At 41.1% G+C, this 19,960-nt stretch overlaps 2 protein-coding genes across 2 annotated transcripts in view; one reads left to right on the top strand and one right to left on the bottom strand.

The window, feature by feature from the left end:
• PLGRKT (plasminogen receptor with a C-terminal lysine) overlaps positions 1-19,960 on the top strand; it is a 473,875-nt gene that overhangs the window by 147,542 nt on the left and 306,373 nt on the right. The gene's annotated exons all lie outside the window — the stretch shown is intronic.
• Positions 1-19,960, bottom strand: part of LOC309566301 (programmed cell death 1 ligand 2-like) — a 93,154-nt gene that overhangs the window by 6,942 nt on the left and 66,252 nt on the right. The window contains exon 5 of the mRNA XM_082271405.1: positions 16,721-16,849. Coding sequence (XP_082127531.1) covers positions 16,721-16,849 — 129 coding nt within the window. The remainder of the gene's footprint in view (positions 1-16,720; positions 16,850-19,960) is intronic.

Genomic DNA, 19,960 nt, shown 5'->3' with positions numbered 1-19,960 from the left:
CTGTCTTAATAAACTGGTATTGGTGGATCCCTAGTACACCCCATGAGAAAATCGAATGAACGGTTGGCCAATTTTCCACGGAGGTTTGTATCATGATGTAGCCAACAATGGTATTAACTTGTATGTAAATTCTCCAACGACAAAGGCAAATGATGTATTATATCTATGTTTGTTGCCAACTTCTTCTGGGTCATTTTTTGCTTCTGATCATGCATGTTTTTCTCTATTTGATTATTATCGTACGATTACTGTACACAATGAGCGAAAATCTGTAATTTTGTTTACGTACGATAAAAAAAAACATTTTTCTTTGTCTGAACAGTCGTTATCTGCTGACGAAAGCACAATACTAACGACCAGATAATCTACCGATTGATCCTCCTACGGAATTTTCTTCCAATTTTTCTATAGTGTGTACCCAGCTTTTGATGTCACTTTATATCTTTTATCATTAGATACAGCTGGTTTCTGTGTCTTGCTTATTAAGGATAGGAAATAAATATTTTTCCCAGTGCAGAAGCTTACTGTCACATAAGGGTTTTTCATTCTTAATTTTGTTCCTTGTAACACAGCCAGTTCCCCGTTAGTCATTTCACAGTTGTTGGTTTGGCAAGATCATATTCTGTCCAATATATCAATAAAAACAAATTGGAAGGCACATGCAGGAAATAAAGCACATCTTCCTGTATAAGATTTGAGTCATTACTCTTATGATTGCTAATTGAAAGTTCAACTCAAACATTTACAGGCATTCTTTCTTGGGGCAGCTGTCTTATGACTTACTAGAACGGTAAGCTTTTCATAGAAGTGAAAGTAAAACTGTCTGAGACACATTTTCAATTTAGTCCTTGGTCAGACAGCTTGGAAACAAGACAACCCCCTCTGTGATTCTGACATATCACTGGATTTCCTTTTACATGTATTTTAAAGGCAGCTAAGCCATGACCGCAAAGTACAAAAAGATGTATCTGCTTAGGGAAACATTATCTAAGGACTAGCTGGATCACAAACACATATTTTCTGTGGTCTATGTCGTTTTTTAGGTGAAGATTAAATGCAGAATATCTGGAAATAACTGTTAGCTACTAGAAAACTAGCATGATTCAAAGTGAAAATTGCACAATATAGTAGAAACATCAAAGTTTTCTTAGAAGCCAGCTCAGAGTGCTGTGTCCAGTAAAAAAAAAAAATTAAAAAAATGGCCTGCGGTTTTGGGTATTTACATATATATGGTCATAAAATAAATACAAAAATAAAATAAAGAAAATTAAACTCCACTGTAGTTTTTGATAAACCTTATATAAAGGCAGAGGCAAATACCACATCAGGAAATGCTACGGCTATCAGATTGGCCATTTTTTAAATCGCTCCCACATTTGGAACAACACTAGCTGTGTCAAATCAGTAACAGCCTGACAAGTCGCCGTGGGTAGCCTTCCATAGATTAGCACAGGACCCGTTCTAATAGGAGCTCCGACTTAGAAAAGGGTCCTGTACTACTTTGGGGCGACCTGGAGCGACCTGCATTGACTTCAATGATATGAAGTCCGTGCATGCCGCTTCACAGGTCGCCCCGGGAAGTCGGGTCGCGCCTATGTGAACCGGCTGTAATTGGCATCTAAAATCTGTTAGGACCTATACAGCAAAAAGTTCACAAACATATTTGAACAAGGATATACAGTATAGTTCAAATAGATGCTTAAGTTAAAATCTCTGTCCAGATTTTATTGTTGTCTTTGGCTGGCCATACTTTATACAATTTTTTTTATTCAATTTGTTTTTTAAATTTACCTTCACCTGTGTAGTGAAAGGGCCTGCCTGATTGCATATGAATTGAAAGTGTTTATGTTTGACCTCATATTATATGGTTTTGGTAAATCTAAAGGAAAACTATAGAAGAAAGTTGTATAATGTATGGCCTTAGTCCCATTTGGAAAGATTCATCCTCACTTTCTGTCTAGCCGGAACAATCAAAGAGGAGAAAACCCTGTTGCCATCAGTTGTCCGAGTATGGAAAACTGAGAAATCTTGTTTTGATAACAATTATCAAAAAAAGTTAAAAGTAATTGCCTTTCACTTTGCTGTCTCTTTATCTTATTGATCTGAAAAAGGTAGCGGGGACCCACAAGGGAACAATGAATCCCCAAATCATAAAATAAGGTACACACAGTTTTGGCTGGAGTTCCACTTACAAGCAAAACGTCATATATGATAGGTCAAGGAAGGGTTAGGCTGGGTTCACATATGTGCGGCTGCGGTTTCCAGCCTGGGGTCCGGGGCGTTCCTGTTTATTGTTTCAGTTTTTGCCTGAATTCGCACCTGAACCAGACCCAAAAACGCACAGAACCCTTTTGGAATCCGCACCACGGCCACTCCGGACATGTGTGAACCGGTTCCATTAAGAATTCTTAGGTTTTTATTGCTCTCTCTATATCTAATAGTAAATACAGTATATCTAAAGCAGCCAAGGGACTAGGAAAAAACCTGATATTTAGTAGATTAGGAAAAGGTTAGAACTTTAGACAATGCGGTAATGGCTATCCATGCCTATCTGTTGTGGTGACAACCACACTTGTACTGGAGGCAAAGGGGCAGAAATTAAGGAGGGGTCTCCACAATGTGGTCATGAACAGAAAAAAAAAATCTCCTCCACATTATCATTTAAAAAAAAAAAAATGTCATTAGCTAAGCTCTAAGACAGAGACATTTATCTGTACAACTATTATTTTCAAACAAGCTATGTTTGTGATCTTTGTAAAACATGTAGTACATGTAGCATATAGCATTCTATGATAACCACATAGCCCTTACTTAGAGAATAAATGACCTAAAAAAAAAAAAAGAAAAAAAAAAAAAGATAGATTTAGTATAAATGGTTAGGCTATGTTGGCATCAAACATATCGGTTACAGTCTCATGCTATACAGAGAGGGGGAAAAAAGCATGTAAAAGATCTCAGATAAAATGTACTCTTTCATTTTTTATGCTTGACTGTGTTTTTGATCGTTGAGATGTGACCTAAAAAGCTTTTCTTAAAACCATAATGGTGCTATAAACAAGGAAGCAAGACAGTTTGAGTAACAGTCAGCTGATACCATATGCTGATTGGCTCATATATGCGTGATAAGGGAAGCCACATCAACAGCTAAAATATAGCAGTAACTAGAGGTTAATCTGATCTGGAGTCATTAGAGCAAGGAAGGTTTACTAAAGCTCTTGTATTACTTATAAAAAAAAAAAAAAAAGCTTGACTCTTATATCAGCATAAAAGTTCAGCAATTTTCAACTTTTTATTCAAGGACAGGAACAGTTGCATTTGGTGGAAGGTGGGTTTGCTAGTTTAAGGAATGATCTTCATTAAACTATACTGTATGTGAACCCTTACCTTGTAAAACAACTCATTCAGTTTAAAATAGAAATGAAAAGCAAAGTGTTTGTGTATAAAAATATTAAATACCTTGTTTTTCTTTTATAAGTGATCACCTAATCTGTTCTCAGCTGTAAAAGGGGCTTGTAGAGCTGGAGGTGGAGAAACAGCATTACACTGACCTTCTTTGTGAATGGCTGTGTAGTGGGGGTGTCAGCAACAAGTCTTGGCCATTGGAGTACAGGCAGGCTGTTCTCCCACTACAGCCAGAAAACTGTCCATTCTGGGATGGATGTGCTCCCATGGCTAGCGTGGTCAGTTTGAAATAAGAAAGCAGGTGTTTTACATAAAGGAAGCAATTCAAAGAGAACAAGATACTTTTTAACACATGCGCACGATACAAAAGGCACATATCAGGAATATGAAATGTTGGGGTAACTTATAAATAAAAAATGTGCAGTTGTAACAGAATGGGTGATTGGCTGAATGATCAGACAGGGAGTAACATTAAGAGAGGCAAAGTTAGAAGTTATAATTCAAAACAGGTTTAGGGTGGCAAAGAGTATGCATACGCTGCATAATTATACAAAAGCAGCAAAAACATGGACTCTTCACAGCAATGTCTCTGTGGCTCAATCAGGGTAATGTGTGACTGTATAGCATAATCTTTATAAATTAAAATAACAACAGAGAGTCTAGCTGAGAAACACTACTTCAGTAAAACAATTCAGAACACAACTACTTGAGATCATCTTTATAAACAGCATCCCCCTCAGTGAAGTCAAGGGTAGCTCTGGTAACAAAGGCAAACAGCTGGAGGAATCCACGTCCCAAGGACATACTGCAACTGAAATACTCTGGTATCAGTTTAGGAGGGACTCATCACATTAGCTTGGTCTTCTGTGTGCTTTTAGGTATCTATCCAGATGCTCGAATGCCAGTTCTAATAGTGGAGAGATGTTCACCTGGTTGCAGATCACATGCCCAGCTACTTCTGCATCATTAGGTGTGGCCTCTCTGAACTGCTGAGGTAGGGAAGCTAAGGAACCCAGTAAGTTGTGGGAAATTGAGTGAGCATGTTGAGTAAATGGCCACTTTACTACACTCCATTCAAGTTAAATATGCTGTCCGTGGCAAGTTTGCAGAGCATTCAGATTCATCCTGTGCAAAGTGTACATGGGGTCTCCTGAAGTTAAAGTGGACTTCCACCCATTTTTAATAAATTGGATTACATAGATGTATGTAATCCCCTTTAAAACGACTTTTACCAATGGAAAGTTTTTTTTGCTAGTAAATACCTTATTTTGTGCTTTATTTATCCTCTTCTCACTTCCGGGTCCGGCCGGCGATTACCTCATTCGGCGATTTGCTGTGTGTGCTGGGATGGCATGAAATCTCGCATTATTACACAGGAGATGAGCTGCACTGCGTGCTCTGCCCCACCTCCGCCCCGCCTCCTCTCAGTGAGCTGTATGTATGTAGTGTATTGAGGCTGTGCTCCACCCCACCTCCTCTCAGTGAGCTCAGTGAGTATATAATGCTTTCAGTCCTCGCTCACTGAGAGGAGGCGGGGCGGAGGCGGGGCGGAGCACAGCCTCAATACACTACATACATACAGCTCACTGAGAGGAGGCGGGGCGGAGGCGGGGCGGAGCACAGCCTCAATACACTACATACATACAGCTCACTGAGAGGAGGCGGGGGTGGAGGCGGGGCAGAACACACAGTACAGCTCATCTCCTGTGTAATAATGCGAGATTTCATGCCCTGAGATACATCCTAGCACACACTGCGAATCGCCGAATGACGTAATCGCCGACCGGACCCGGAAGTGAGAAGAGGATAAATAAAGCACAAAATAAGGTATTTACTAGCAAAAAAAACAAAAAAAAACTTTCCATTGGTAAAAGTCGTTTTAAAGGGGATTACATACATCTAAAGTGACTAAGATGGGTGGAACTCCACTTTAAGTTTCTTGGAGTGCTTCAGGAGTTGAGTCTCAATTCTACCTAATAGGACAAGAGACAACATGTTTTTTCTTCAATCACATCAGTTAAAGGTTGTTCATAAGACTTCACAGAAGGTGCATAAACTTGGGTGAGTGACCATTGAGCTGTCTAATATCATCCTGGATCCATGGCTGTTCCTGGGAGTTTTGGAGATAAATTTGGAGGAGCAAGAGACAGCCACTTTTGAACCTCTGGTGGAAGAGGCTTTTGTGGCTCATAAATTTTGACAGATTCTTTGAAAACCTCACCTCTCTGTGGGTCTCAATGGGTTTAGGGAGTTTATGGTGTAGGCATCTCTGTTTTTCTTAGAGTCCTTCTTGCTGGATATTGCAGATTGGTGCTCCTGGAATGGGCTGTTGTAGGGAATCTCCATGGACTTCTTCCAATGGTGTTTGCAATGTTCCCTGCCTCTGTGCCTTTATGTCAACCTAGCACTTTGTTACCAGGTTGAAGATCAAGGCCTGACACTTCCAACTCTTTTTCTTCACCCATGACCAGTCTTTAGCAAACCATTGGACTTCAGTCGGGCGTCATTTGCGCTCCTGAAACCAGGAAGTTGGAGTGTGCGTAAATTTTTCTTTGAACACTTTTGACCATAGGTCTGTGAGTTGCCCAAGAGTACAGTCAAACAAAACATGGTAAAATGAGAGGCCTTTTAAATAATTTACTGTATGCTTCTATTTCCAGACCAATTTGGCTGAGTAATGGGTCAATTTCCTTTGTTTCTCATGAACTAAGCCTCTCAAAAGTTGTACCAGGGTATGACTGAACCTCTCCCATGACTGACTGTGACTTCCTAATGCCTAGTGAGTAACACCAATCTTGGAAGAACTTACTTTCAAAATAGGATCCCAGATCCAAATGTAACTTCTGCGGACAGCCATAAGGAAGGCAGAAGTGTTTCCACACAATCTGAGAGGCTGTCTGGTTGCAAGTTGGTACTGCCACCGCAAACTTGGTAAACTAGCCACCATGACTAAAACGTGATAGTGCCAGTCTTTTGACACGTGGAGCATAAAAACGTTAATGGTCATTATTTTCAGTGGGGCAGATGTGTGCCAAATCTGAAAATCGAGTCTCAGCACCTTTTGACACTGAACAGAGCACACAGGTGAACTAGGTGAAAGTTTTGTGGACACCCCAGAGTCCTGAATCCTTGTGGAACCTCTCTGCCACAGAGAGGGCCTGGGACTTTGATAGTATGGTCTCGTAAGTCGCTGATGAGTTGCAAGGAAACAATAATGCAATGATCTATATAAAAATAGAATGCAATGATTTGCAAATCCTACAAACCAATATTTTATTCAGAATAAAAAATAGAAAACATATCAAATATTTAAACTGAATATAAAGAAGAAAAAAAAAGGTAATTTTGAAATTGGTGGCAGCAACAAGTCTAAAAATAAAAGATGGGACAGGGCCATGTTTACCACAGTGTAGCATCCCCTCTTCTTTAACAATACTCTGTAAACGTATGGGAACTGGGGAGACCAGTTGCTGGAGTTTTGGGAGAGGAATGTTATTCCATTCTTGCCTGATATAGGATTTTGTCAGGAACCATAAAGCAGATTGAGACAGAAAATGCAGTAAAAATCACACCTTTCCTGTAATAGTAAAAATAGTACAGATCAGTAACGTAGTCAAAACATAAGCCAGGGTCCGTAAGCCAAAACAGGTAATCAGACAAGCCAGTAATCAGGAAACCAGAAATCAGTGTAGTTGGAAGCAGAAGGTCGGGAATAAGAACCAGAAGGAACGTCAGCCGGGGAAAGTCTTTAACAGGAACACAGCAGAGACACTTAGGATATGTTGACCAGGCAAAGGCATGAAAGGAATGAACAAGGCAGTTTAAAAAGACAAAAGAGGCTGGCTGCAGGAAATGGTAACCAGGTGAGTCACTGTGAAAATAATGAGTGGCTGGTAATTAACCGACAGCTGAGCAGCCTTGAGCACTGAGAAGAGAGCTGCTAAAAGCCCAGCCCTAACAGTATCCCCGCCTTAATTTCCCCTCCCCCTCAGAGGGGCTCCAGGCTTGAGGGGAAGACATCTATGGAAAGCACGGAGGAGGGCAGGAGCATGTACGTCCGAGAATGTGCGTTTCTCCAGACCGTAACCCCTCCAATGAACCAGGTACTGTAAGCGCCCACAAAACCTATGGGAGTCAATGATAGATTGTATCTTATACTCCTCATGGTTGTTACCTGAACCGGGCGAGGACATGGTACCGAGGTGGTATAGCGGTTGCACACCAAAGGTTTTAATAAGGAAACATGGAATACATTCTAAATACGCATGTTGGAAGAAAGGTCTAATGCGTTTGCTACTGGGTTGATCCTAAGGAGAATGCGGAAAGGCCCAATATACTGCGTGCCAGTTTCAGTGAGGGAACACGGAGTCGGAGGTTACGAGAAGACAGCCAGACCCTCTCCCCAATTTGGTAGGAAGGCACAGGAAGGCATCGGCAGTCAGCATGAAGTCTGTACCTATCACTGGTACGTTGCAAGGACTCTTGGACCTACACCCAAGTGGAACAGAGATCACAGAGATGCTCCTCTAATGCAGGAATTCCTTGTGGAGCAAATGTGTCAGGCAGCATGAAAGCCTGGAACCCATAATTCTCCATAAATGGAGACAATCAGGAAGAGGCATTATTGGCACTATTGTAAGCAAACTCTGCCCAAGGTAAGAGGTCTGACCAGTTGTTATGGTGGTCCGAAATATAGCAACGTAGGAACTGCTTCAAGGCTTGGTTGGCTATTTCTGCGGACCCATTAGACTGCGGGTGATATGCCGAGGAGAAGGAAAGCTGAATTCCCAACTATGCACAGAAGGCTTGCCAAAACCTGGACACAAACTGGCTGCCCCTGTTCAAGATGATAACCCTAGGTAACCCATGTAAACAAAAGATCTCCCAAACAAAAATAGATGCCAGTTCTTTGGATGTAGGCAACCTCTTTAGTGGAATACAATGAGACACATTCGAAAACCGGTCAACCACAATAAGAATAACCGTATTGCCCTGGGAGTTGGGTAACTCCACAATAAAATCAATAGACAAGTGGGTCCAAGGCCTCCCTCCACAGGGTATGGGTTGTTGTGGAAATTTTATTAGGACTAGTGTGGACATTTTTCCGGATGTGTTTTACACTGAACAAAATTATAAACGCAACACTTTTGTTTTTGCCCCCATTTTGCATGAGCTGAACTCAAAGATCTAAGACTTTTTCTATGCACACAAAAGGCCTATTTCTCTCAAATATTGTTCACAAATCTGTCTAAATCTGTGTTACTGAGCACTTCTTCTCTGCAGAGATAATCAGCTTTTTGATATGCCACACCTGTGAGGTGGATGGATTATCTCGGCAAAGGAGAAGTGCTCACTAACACAGATTTAGACAGATCTGTGAACAAATTATAATGTTTATAATTTTGTTCAGTGTATTTAGATTGTCATTATAGCTCATGTTGTCGGTTTGCTTGCAAACGCTCATTAGAGTGTGTATGGGTGAACTGGCATTGAGGAAAGACTACTGGCAGTGAAAACCTTCCCTTAGATGTGTAGATGTGTTCACTCTACATAGATATCTCCGTCGGCGAACACTCCATGCGCAGGTCTGGTTGCCGGGATAGATTTATGTGTATTGCGGTGCAGAGTCAATATCGTTTTCATATCTATCTGCCTTTATGAAGGGATACACACTCATGTCTTTCTACTATGCTTGATCACAATAGTGGAAACCGCATGGCTCTTTCCCTGCAGATAGCCTCACGTCTATGGGAACAGTAGTATAATACTATTAGGCATTGTTCTCTGAAGCTTTACTAAATGGGATTCACACCAGTAGTAGTGGTGGGAATACATGCACGGGTTTGTTCAGAGCAATGTTCACGGTTCCACACGCTGGTTTCATTGTGTAGTGTTAGGCAGGAAGCCGGGCACACTGTTCTGCTGATTCACGATCGTGTGCTCCCCCTTTCTGTTGTACATTTAAATATATACAAGTGTGTCATTGACTGATTCTATGTGGCGAACTTGTGTCATGTGAGTGTACATTTGGAACTGATTGGCTGATGTTGTATAGTCATCACTTCCTGTTGATTGTCCCCTTATCTCATAAATAAACAGAGCTCCAGGCCTTTTTAACAGGAAATTCCTGTGAGCATCCAAGGTGATAGCAGCCTTTGTGTCTGTATTTCTGGATACTTCTGAGCTTGCTCAATTACTTTATACAAAAGAGTTGAGAACTGTGCATTTTAGCACAACGAGATTGATAGCGCTTGGCGTATATTAATTTCCAAGACAGGGTTGTAGGAGGCCCACTGGAAGGTGTTGTGGTGTTTTACTCAGAGCACACACGGGACAAGCGGCTACAAAGGTGGTTATATCATTGCGGAGACTAGGCCACCAGAATTGTTGAGACATAGACCATATGAGTTGACTCATCTGCCCAGCTGCCTTGGGAGAATGATATGTCTGGAGCAAAGCAATGTGAAGATTCTTGGGAACAAAGCAGCAGTCACAAGGTTTTTCAGGAGGAGAATGGATCTGAGCAGCAAAAAATCTTTTACCCAAAGGAGAAATAAGACTAGTGCAAATAGTGGGCAAAATGCAGTCTAGAGGTATCACAGGAGTAGGGACAGACTCCATCTTGGAAGAGGAGGAAAACTGCAGCGACAATGCATCAGCCCTTACATTCTTCGTACCAGGTAAGAATGAGACTATGTAAGAAAATCTAGACAGAAAAAAGGCCCATTGTGCCCTTCTGGGAGACAAAAATGTGAGATTCTTATGGTCAGTCAAAATGAGGACTGGCACATTGGTACCCTCGAGGAGATGCCTCCATTCATTAAGAGCTAAAAGGATGGGTAACAATTATTTGTTCCCAATCTCGTAATTGCATTCTGCAGGAGACAATTTCTTAGAAAAGTAGCCACAGGGACACATAGCGGTCTCAGAGGTAGGGGGTTGAGACAGGAGGGCGCCTACTCCAGTCTCCGATGCATCAACCTCAAAAATAAAGGGTAACGTAGGATCAGGATGTGCCAGCACAGGAGCTGAAACAAAAGCAGCATTGAGAGACTCAAAGGCTTTAATGGATTCTGGAGACCAATTCTGTGGGTTGCCATTCTTCCTAGTCATATCAGTCAGGGGTTTGACCAGAGAAAAGAAATTACAAATACACTTCCGGTAATAATTGGCAAAGCCAAGAAAACGTTGTAGCGGACATAGACCTACTGTGCGAGGCCATTTTCAAACTGCAGATAGTTTCTCTGGGTCCATTGAAAAACCAGCAGTAGAAATGACATAACCCAGAAATGTAACCTGTTCACGATGGAACTCGCACTTTTCCAACTAACAATACAGGTTATTTTCTCTCAGCCTTGCGATTGAGACCTTGTATCGATTGCGACCCCCTATAATCGATACAAGGTCTCAATTCACCACTCTTCTTTTTTACAAAGAAGAAGCCAGCACCGGCAGGAGACAAGGATTTGCAGATGAACCCCCATGAAAGTGAATTGGCAACATAGTCCTCCATGGCTTTATCCTCCGAGCCAGACAAAGGGTAGACCTGGCCACGAGGAGGAATGGCACCAGGTTGAAGGTCAATTGGGCAGTCATAAGATCGGTGTGGAGGCAAAATACCAGCCTGACCTTTGTCAAAGACATCACTAAATTTGCGGTATTCCTCTGGCAATGAGAAGAGTGAAGATGTGCACAAGACCCTAACCACTTTCTAAAACCAGTTTTACTGCATAGTGGCAACCAAGAAAGAATCTCAGCACGATGCCAATAAAAAGAGGGATTTTGCTCTTGTAACCAAGGATAACCAATGACCACCGGGTAATGAGGTGAGGAAATTACTTGAAATTGGAATATCTCATGGTGAACAGCCCTTATGGCCATGGTCAATGGAGCAGTCTCATGAATTACATGGGCAGGCTGTAAAGGTCTTTCATCAATAGCCGTAATGGCAAGTGCAGTGGCACAAAGCTGCAGGGGAATTGAGTACTTTGACACAAAGACACTATCTATGAAGCCTGCAGCCCCAGAATCGATTAGAGCCTGTGTATCAATGGACAACTCAGACCAAGAAAGGCTAACCATAACTAGAGGCTTTTCCTTCAGGATAGCTGGGAATGCAAAAACGCCACCTAAGGTCTGTCCCCTACAGGACCTTAGGTGCGGCCATTTCCCAGACCGGTAGGACATGACTTCAATAAGTGACCTGCCTGCCCACAATAAAGGCACAATCTCTCCCTCCTCCTAAAGGCCCTCTCCTCCGCAGAGAGACATGTGAAGCCCAACTGCATGGGCTCTACTTCACTGGTGGACTTGCTACCAGGTATGGGAGGTGAGGGAGGCAAGGGTGAGAATGCAAAGCTCAGAGCCAAATGTATAGTAGGCATTTCCGCAAGCGCTCCCTAAAGAAAGGTCTCTCTTGATGTCGGGTTTTAATAAGAATGGCAAACGTGATCAACTCCAGATCCCTAGGTATGTCTCTGGCTGCACTCTCATCTTTAATGTTATCCGAGAGACCATGAGAAACAGGAGCCACGAGGGCCTCATTGTTGCAACCAACCTCTGCTGCCAGAGTACGGAATTCAATGGCGTAATCGGCAACAGTTCTCATACTCTGTTTGGTGGACATGAGGCTCTTGGCAGCAGAAGTGGAGCAAAGGAAAATGTCAAATACCCTTTTAAAGGAGGCCACAAACCCGGGGTAATTCCGGACAATGGGTTTTTGCATCTCCCATTGAGGGTTTGCCCAAGCCAAGGCTCTATCAAAGCAAAGGAATAATGAAGCCTACTTTGCTTCTGTCCGTAGGGAACGCCTGGGGCAGCATCTCAAAGTATATCTCAACCTGATTAAGAAACCCTCTGCATTTAATTCAATCACCCCCAAAACCCTGGGGAAGAGGAGCAGAACCAGACATACCTCTTACAGAGGTAACATTCGAGGTGAGTGCCTGCACACAGACTGGAGCAGCAGCAGGAACGCCCTGCAACATTGGTTGTACTGGAACAGCCACAGTGGAAGGATCCAGGGGAGCAGTACGAATCAAGAACGTCTGTATTACTATGGAAAACTGATCCATGCGGTGATCCTGCTCATTTAATCTGGAAAAAATATTTGGAAGCCAAATCGGGAAATCAGAAAAGCCAGTGATCAGGGAGTCAGAAATCAGCATAATCGAAAGCAGAAGTTCTGGATCAGGAACCAGAAGGGACGACTGCCGGGCAAAGTCTTTAACAGGAACACAGCAGAGACACTCTGGATATCTTGAAAAGGCGAAGGCAGGGAAGGAATAGACAAGGCAGCTTAAATAGCCCACTGGTTGTAGGCAGGACTGACAAGCAGATAATGATAACTAGGTGAGACACTGAGGAAACAATGAGTGCTGATAATTATGCGACAGCTGATCAGCCTGAGCACAGAGAAGAGAGCTGCTGTGAGCCCAGCCCTGACAACAGGTGGCCTGAGCTGATGCCATCAACATCTGTTATGAGTCTCTCAATCTGATACAGTAGAATTAATTTATCTTCATATATTTCTTGAGGGATATTGTTGATAAATATTTCTGTCCTAAGTGAAGTAATCCAAACCATGCTCTCAGAATCCATTAGGTAGTTGTGCATCATTATTTCTGTCACCCTATGCCCTTAATAGACACAGGGTGACTTACACATAAGGGGGGCCTGGGGAGCTAAACAAGGAGTTTCCTGACCTCTCTAAAGTAAGCTGGGTTCCACTAACCCCTCGCCCAAAGTGACTCCTGTCACACTACACATTTAATATTGCGGCCTGATTTGATGGGCTTTGAGCTTGTTGGGATGGCTTCAGTGTAACATCAGTCCAAGATGCTTCAGAGATCATTCAGGTTTTGATGACAGGTGCATTTGCCCTGCAATTGACCTCCACCTGACTCGCATTCAACATACTTCACAAGAATTTTGAATTCCCATAGCCTTCTCTTTGTATACAGAAACCAATGGAAGTGAATAAAAGCCTGTTAACACAGTCCTCCGGTGTCAATAGTTAAGACTATACCAGGCAGTCCCTAATATACTGTCACTTCCAAACATGCACTTGGAATGCTGTCTTAATAATGGCATTATTCATTAACTCTTAATACAACCGACACCACCATGCCAATAGAGTATAGCAAACATTTTATGATATGGAAGTCTACAGTGAAGTCAAGCCTCTATATTTCCTTAGGAAGCTTAAGACAGGAAGGGACTTCCTTCCGATCTCTGATACACTGGATACTGGCAAGGTGTCTATAATGTACAGGATGTACCCTGGAAGAACTTTTGCAGCAGAATAAAGCTTTGCTGCTACCCTTACATAATAGATAATTAGGGGATTTTGCACATGATTGTGTTTGAGCATTCTTCTCATTTGAGAGGGTCATCAGATGTCTTCCAAATAAACAAAAACTTGTGGCTCTCACCATGTTCATGTCATGGGCATATAGTTTTAAGATGTGTGTCTTCTAATAAAATAATATCCTAAACTAAATTTAATGTTAGCTTAGGTTCTTTTTTAAACATTTTCTAAACGTTAGCTGCAGGACAGAAGGGCAGACTTACCATATATGAAAGTATAAGTTGAACTTTCACTACAGACAGCCTGCATAATATACATTTTAGCATGATACTTTATACTGTACATGTCTGTCTCCATTCATTTCTACTGTAGCATATACAGAACAGGCTGCCATACAGAAGTATTACTTCTCTGCAAAATTGCCAAAGCTTTTCCTACAAGAATCATATGAAACAGAATCAGGGAGTGTTGATCCTACCACATATGATAACACATACCATTCAAACAGCTGTAAAAAAAAAAACATTGTAATTGTGTGCAGATTAAGGAAGAACTAAACAGTTGCATGAAATGCTGAATTAGGAGTTTTTATAGCATGTTCTGGGAATTTTCTAGTTTTTTTTTTAGGTTGATGTTGCTTCAATAATTAAGCATATAAAAAGTGTTATTTCTGCTTTTGTTACCAGTAGCAGAAAGAAAATAAATTAGTGCATTGTTCATTTAATAGGCTTTTAGCCTACATTTACACTATTGTGGGTCCTGCATGCCACCTTTGTGCAGGCACAGCATCCCTTTCATCTGCTGTACCTCCGGGAAACACAGGAAAAAAACTCCCTGACCATTTTCCTAAAAATAGGCAGCCAAACTGAACTGCATGGTGTTGCATGTATGTTTTCCAATGCATGTCTGCTAAAGAGCAATGCGGTTTGCCCGCGGGTCAGGAAATGCGTGAAATTATGCAGTCTCCTAACCTGCATAGATGTGAACCTAGTCATAACGATGGCACAGTCATTACCACTAGAAGACTTTTTGGGCCTGGCGCCACCAAATAATAGTATCTGAAAATATTGTGTTGCCTTAAACAACCAGTCAGTGTCCTTCTTTCATCTTAGAAGATACATGTAATGGTTGAAGGAAAGGAATCACCTAATTGGCTGCAAAATAGGTAACATAAAATTCCCCTTTGGACACAGGGTCAGAAATTCCTTCAGGATTTCGTTGCTATCTGTGTTCCTGTTTGAGAGAGTCTCTATTAGCGAAAGTGAGCGAGGTATGCAACATTTTAGGTTCTCACTGGCAGGGCCGGTACAAGGGAAGGTCAGAAGGGACACCTGCCCTGGGCGCTGTCTTAATTTGTGGTGAGGGGGCTTCTGCTGCTTCTCCTGCCTGACAGGAGTAACTGTTATTCTCCCTCCTGTCACTGCAGAATGTATTGATTCCCCAACTGTTCCAGCAAAATCAACTCTGCCTTATCTCCCCTGCACCCATTAATCACTCCTCTCCTTACAAGCTCCGCTCCCCCTGTCGGCTTGTTCTCCTTCCCAGCCAGGTCACTTCAGTCTTCCTTTTTGGTCACTTTCACTTTGTCCTTCTCATCTCACATCTTATCCCTAATAACCTGTGTGCTGCGGTTTGGCCACAGTGTGATTGTATTTGTGGTTTACCTGGGTTTTGGTGCGCTCCCAGTGAATTCTATTATACAGTGTGTTTTCATGAAACCTCATCAAAGTCCTGCATGCTGCATCTTTGATGCACCTTCAGAAAACACACGGTGTAATAGAATTCAATGGAAGAACACCTAAAACCCAGGTAAGACGCACATACAATCACACCATGGTCAAACCACAGTGCACCAGTGTGACCTCACTATAAGGGTAGGTTTACACCTTTGCATGTCAGCCACAAAATTGTGGCTTTCCTGACACACTCAGAAACACACTGTCCATTAGTGGACGTGGACCAGGGCCATTAATTTTGTAATGGCACCCCCACACATCTGCTAACAAATGCATTTTCACATGCACCAAACCACATAGTGTCTCAAAAGTGAAACATCTGGGGTCTGTTTAGAGCCCTGATAGTTCATCAAAGCCCCCCAACAAGGCAGTTAAAAATGTAAAAATAAATAAATAAATAAATAATTAAATTCTAAAAACTATATAAAAATGTAAAGGAAATTAATTAAAAATAAATAAGTAGGGGTTGTTGACATGTGTTTTGGTCTCTGAAAAGCAATCAGCATTCATATTGCTCTTTAGAGAGCATTTGGCAGGTGATAAGGAGCTGTTGTATAACCTACTTACTGCCTGCTTTAATTCTTTCTACCCTGCACTAGGATGCTGCAACCATGTGCATTACACACAAGTGTGGGGCACTTGTAGAGCAGCACCATTCACTTCAATGGGTCAAGTTCAAGAAGGGGTATAATTCATGCTGCAGCAGTGAAGCAAAGCATCGTGGCAACAGCATGTGTACATCCAGAGGCACTCCCTCTGCAGCTAAAGGGTGTAGCGGTTAAGGCACCCAGAAATACCAGTTTGCCCCCACCCAGCCATTATAATTTAACCCTGCTCACTCATTGCTGCAGTGAGCTATGCGTGCCACATACCACTTTCTCCCTGAAATGTTCCTCATTTCAACTTTAAAAGTTAGATGATATGTTAGTAATAATTCAGTGCATGTCCCAAACATTACATGCATTACAAACTATACACTTGCCATGTTTGCTTTGGGCACTAAATAATCTTGTCCTGGCACTGCTCACTGGAATAGGAGTAGAGAGCATATCTACACTTTTTTGGGGTCAGTGGGATTTCTTCAAATTTTCTGGAGATTTCACCTCCTTTACTGTAGTATCTCTGAGCACAGGAAGTGCAGGGAAACCTTCTTGGTGGGCAACACAGTTGGCAATAACACCCCAACAAAGGGTCTGACTTTTCACCAATAATAAAAATAAAAAAAATAGGTATGAGAGGATAAATGCATTAGATACAAATAGATATAACATACCTTTCTTCCCAAAACATTTGAAGCAAACTTGTCTTTTTGAGTACATTATTACTGCAGACAATATAATTGCTAAAGCCAAACATGGAATTAAGATTTTCATAATAAATGAAGGATCGTAATGATCAAAATCTGGAGAAAAAGTAAAAAGAAAATTACAGGATTACCCAGTGTGTTAGCCAAAAAAAAGCAAACAATGTGATGGTACATCATTTCACTATTTAAGTCAGAGAGTTTAAAAATCATGGATTTTCATACCAGTGTTTCAAATTTTAATCATCATCATCTGAAGTGTCCCCTGCCTACCTTGCATTAAAAAAATCTTCCTTTCCAATCTACAGGATCGAAGTCCTGCTTGTAATCTTCCTATGGGACATAGCACAACTATCACTTGTGTAAAACTTTTTTTTTTTTTTTTTATCTAGCAGTAATCAACAAAGTGTCTTCTTATAAAGGTTTCATTAAAGCACATGGGTCGAATTCTAATAGATTTTTCTTCTGAAAAACAGCATGGATAGGGAACACCTGGGACCAAGCAGCTGTAATCAGTGTGAGGCTGTAGGCATCACTGGGTAAACAGAGACTGAGGATGACAGGGAGTCAGCCAGCTCAAAGCATGGATATTAGCGGGGTGTATGGATATTAGCTTGCTGGACACAGACTTGTATAAAGTACTCAAAATTTCTACTTGAGTAAAAGTACAAGTGCTCGATCAAAAAGTGACTTGAGTAGAAGTGGAAGTGCTCACAAAAAAAGTTACTTAAGTAGAAGTACTAAAGTATTCAACATTTTTTTTACTTAAGTATTGCAAGTAGTTTTTTCAAAAAATTTGCTACTTAAGTACTAAAAGTAAAAAGTACCAGTAGTTTTGAAAAAAAAATTCTACTCAAGTACTGAAAGTAGAAGTACAAGTACTGTGTTATGTAGTTATTAAAGAAAGAAGTCAAAAGTTTGAACATCATATTGTTTTTTATTATTTCAAATGATTTATTCAAATGATTAACCTGTGTTTGTTAGTAGTTTCTTGATGCACTTTAAGCGCCGTAGCACCATTTATTTGTTTGTTTCATATTTTCTTTTTATTGGAAAGATTTGGTATAGCAGCTTTTATTATACACAGCCTTTATTTTCGTATGCGCTGATTTACAAATGACATTATACACATTTTTTTGAGCTTTATGCAACCTGCCATCTACTGTTCTGGCAGTGGTAATTTTTTTAAAAGTAACGAGTAACTATGCAGCACAAAAAAAAAATACTTGAGTAGAAGTATCGAAATCATCAAAAAAATGTAGTGAAGTAAAAGTAGAAGTAGGAGAAAAAAATTCTACTCTAGGAAAGTACAGATACCGCATTTCGGTACTTAAGTACAGTACTTAAGTAGTTCTACTTCGTTACTATACATCTCTGGCTGGACACGAGGATGACAGCTGTTAAAATGCCTAGTGGATAAACAGAGGGCGTGCATGTTTTCTTCCACTATTCCTTCCCCACTGACCACCAAGCCTGAAATATTTTTTACTCTAACTGATGCCAGAATATACACTAGGCATAATCTGGCCCCCTAAAATCTGAAGGACAGTATATTAGTCCTGTGTTTCAAAGGTTTGAACAGTCCTGTTTTAGAGCTGGTTCACATCACAAAAAAGCATTCCAGATCCGTTCTCGATGCATTTCTGCACATGCTTTTTGATGTATTCCGGTGCATTTCCGGATGCATTTTAAATGCTTTTTTCTCCCTTTTTCCTGTTATTTTTTCCCTCTGTACTGGGGTCTGGGGAGTTTTTGATATGTTCCAGTGCATTTTGGTGCATTTCCTTATGCGTTTTACCGCATTCCAGTACAGTCTAGTGCAGAAAAAATGCAGCACGTTCTACTTTTTTCTGGAACGCCCTGAAACTGATCGCACTGGTGTGAACTATGCCATTACCATATAACCTACTTTCCATGCATTTTTGATGCAGAAACAAAAAAAAAAAAAACGCACTGGACTGCAAGTGGTTTGAACTGACCGTTACAAAAAAAGAAAAGAAAGAAAGAAAAAGTAAGATTTTTATTCCTTGTAAAACTGTAATTACTTGTAATATGTATGACTTATATTGATACGTAGTGTAGTTTCAGCAATTGTAATCCTCCAGCAAACATTACGTTAACTTGTCCATGTCAAAGTCCAAATCCGAACATAAGGAAGCTGGCTGCTTAAATATGAGTCTGACTTTCCCCATGTTCAATCGTGGGGGTTATAACTAACTAAATTTACATATATTACATGTGACTAAACAATAATGTGCAAACATTATCAAGATGAACAGTTATTCTACACAAGGAAATAGCTATGCATTGTTAATTTGAAGCCGTCTGCTATTGTGACTTATCGTCCCACTTGTACAACTACATTTTTTCACATTCCTTTTTAAATGTAATTTTACATTAGCACAACATAGCTGATAGCACTGGCAATGGGCCAAAAATGTCAGCAGCAAGGTTCACTTAGTATGGCAACAGTAGCCTTTTTATAAAATGAACCTTTCTTTTTAAAAAAAGTGATAAAAAACAGACGGATGGGGGATCTGTTCCCCATCCATCCGGTGGATCGAATCAGATGACAGTCAGATGGAAACAGACAGCAGTCTGTTTCCATCTGATCATCTCATAGAGAAGAACGAGTTGTGTCCAATTTGCATAGCGAAGCGGACAGGTACCTGTCATCTGCCTGCTCAGCAGGGATCAGCGGAGAGATCCCCCGCTAAGCAGGCGGATCCCCCTGACAAAGTCCACCCCGTCTGAAAGAGGCCTCAGTTTCGGACTCATTCAAATGTCCAGATGTTATTTTTCTGAGGAAGGTCACATTTTAGAAAATATATAATTTAACACCACTTTTTAAATAAAGTGTGCTTAAACTCTTATGATTAACAATTTATAAAAGAGCACAGGAGAGGAATTGCTCGGTTGAGTTCCTCTATTGGATTTTTTTAACTGGGGCCAGCATAATAATGATGGTCTTGCTTTTTGTTCAGGTGGGGTTAGCCAGCGTTTTTTTGTGTAAATGGACGGGGCAGCCGATGGTCAAGATCTGTGGTTAAATAGGATAAATGATTGTCGTCTTCTGTGGACCATGCCATAGCATTGGCCTTACAATCATTTTCCAAAGGTAATCAGGGGCAGTACCATTTTGGATTTTACCTCCCTTTCAGCCCCAGTGACAATGGTCATTTGCACAAAATGAAATGATGAAGTTGAGAC

Source organism: Pelophylax lessonae (assembly GCF_965119305.1).
Source record: "Pelophylax lessonae genome assembly, chromosome: 1".
Lineage (NCBI taxonomy): Eukaryota > Metazoa > Chordata > Amphibia > Anura > Ranidae > Pelophylax > Pelophylax lessonae.
Note: the sequence above shows the minus strand (reverse complement) of the source record. Positions and strands in the feature narration are given on the sequence as shown.